The 1,898-nt window shown below is 46.6% G+C and overlaps 1 protein-coding gene across 1 annotated transcript in view; it reads right to left on the bottom strand.

The window, feature by feature from the left end:
* The window catches only part of LOC107684595 (uncharacterized), a 5,947-nt gene that overhangs the window by 2,221 nt on the left and 1,828 nt on the right, over nt 1–1,898 (bottom strand). The window contains exons 3-4 of the mRNA XM_016480890.1: nt 1,005–1,783; nt 213–263 (exon numbers count right to left, since the gene is read on the bottom strand). Of these exons, the coding sequence (XP_016336376.1) occupies nt 213–263; nt 1,005–1,783 (830 nt within the window). The remainder of the gene's footprint in view (nt 1–212; nt 264–1,004; nt 1,784–1,898) is intronic.

Here is a 1,898-nt window from a genome sequence, read left to right as displayed (position 1 = left end):
AGGTACTTCCCTTGAAGAGCGCTAGGTTACATTTGCGAGGGTTGGTGGTGAGTCCAGCCCTCCGTAATTCCAGTAGCACCCCCCGCAGACGGTTTAGGTGGTCCTCCCAACGCTCCGAGTGGATCACCACGTCATCCAGGTAGGCAGCGGCATACTGTTGGTGCGGCCGTAACAGGACAGCCATCATCTATTTGCTGCTGGCGGATGCTGACCTCCGCCAGCCGTTGGAGAATTTCGTCCATGCTGTGGGGAGGAGTAGCCGCCTGGGAGGGAAAACAGAGAGAGGATGAATGGACAGAGATCACTTGTTGGTGTATCCTCCACCACTTGCCTGCATTCTCCACCAATGTAACGGGGTGGAAGGAACACGCGACACATAGATATATATATATATATATATACAGGGCCTAAAATTAACACTCGCCAAGCGCTAAATGCGAGTAAAAATCAGTGTTGGCGAGTATATGTAACAGTTTCAGTCGCCAGTTGGCAGGTAAAAGTTTTACGAAATATAACAATGCAATGTAGTGGGAACAACAGCCCATTTTTAAAGAGATTCACCGTTTCTGACGAAGCGAATAAAATAATGCTTCTTTATTCTTCATAACCCGAGAATGTGGCGACACATACCTGGGATTAGCTTAGCTTAGCTTAGGTCCGCCTTAGGACCGGTACGGTGCATTGGGCGGCAAGTTTCCTGATGTAAGATGTGACCAGCAAATCTTAGTCGGCATTCGGTGACAACTTCTTGGAATGGGCGAGTGTCAGTTCGATGATAAATCTCATTATTGCTGATATGGTCTCGGTACGACACACCCAGAATTCTTCGCTGACATCGCTGCTTGAAGACATTAAGCCTTTGGGCCATTCTCGCAGACATCTTCCAAGTTTCCGCCGCATAGATTGCTGTAGGTACGACAATACTGCTAAATAAGCACACCTTCAATTTGTTGTTGTCCAATATTCAAAAGGGCATGTTTGGTGGTGTATCCGACTCGCATAACCTTAGTTTTAGTTGTACTTATGCGAAGCGCTATCTTGGCTGCTTCTTGTTCCAGTCTCTTTGTCGTTTCTTCTATGTTCTTTCTTATTGTTCCAAGTAGGGCGATGTCATCAGCAAAATCAAGGTCCGTCAGCCGTTCGGATCCTCGCCATGGAATTCCAAATTCAGGATGATCCATAGCTTTTTGCATGACGAAGTCAACAGCCATGAGGAACAGGAGGGGGGACAGAATGCACCCCTGTCGTACACCAGTCTTGATGGTAAAGAAATCGGTGTTTCCTGTTTCAGTTCGCACGCAGCAGCTTGACTTGTAGTATAGGTTCCAAAACATGTTGACGAAGCGCTCGGGTATGCCAAAGTCACGAGCAATGCACCACAGCGATTCTCGGTCCACGCTGTCAAACGCCTTGACAAAGTCGATAAAATTGATGTATAGTCGTTGCTGAAATTCCAAACTCTGTTCGATGATGTTCCATAGAGTAAAGATTTGGTCATTGCAGGATCGACCACAACGAAATCCAGCTTGTTCTTCTCGAAGCTTCTTGTCAACTGCTTCTCTTAGGCGCCGTAGAAGGACGATGCAGAATACCTTTCCAGGAACGGATAGGAGCGTGATCCCTCTCCAGTTGTTGCAAACAGCGAGATGTCCTTTCTTTGGGAGTTTGATGATGACTCCTCTTTGCCAATCCTCTGGGACTTGAGCTGTTGCCCAGCATGTATTTAGGAGAGTCGTCAGTTGTTCGACGATGGGATAGCCACCATGTTTTAGTATTTCAATACCTGGGATTACGTCGCAGAAATGATGCAGTGAAGTAGGCTATATTTTAAATGGTTGCTCGTTCAGCTGTATCAGGTTTTAAAGAGGAAGCACTGCTTTTAAAGTAAATCCTGCTGA

Source organism: Sinocyclocheilus anshuiensis, unplaced genomic scaffold (genome assembly GCF_001515605.1).
Source record: "Sinocyclocheilus anshuiensis isolate Anshui unplaced genomic scaffold, SAMN03320099.WGS_v1.1 scaffold561, whole genome shotgun sequence".
NCBI lineage: Eukaryota > Metazoa > Chordata > Actinopteri > Cypriniformes > Cyprinidae > Sinocyclocheilus > Sinocyclocheilus anshuiensis.
Note: the sequence above shows the minus strand (reverse complement) of the source record. Positions and strands in the feature narration are given on the sequence as shown.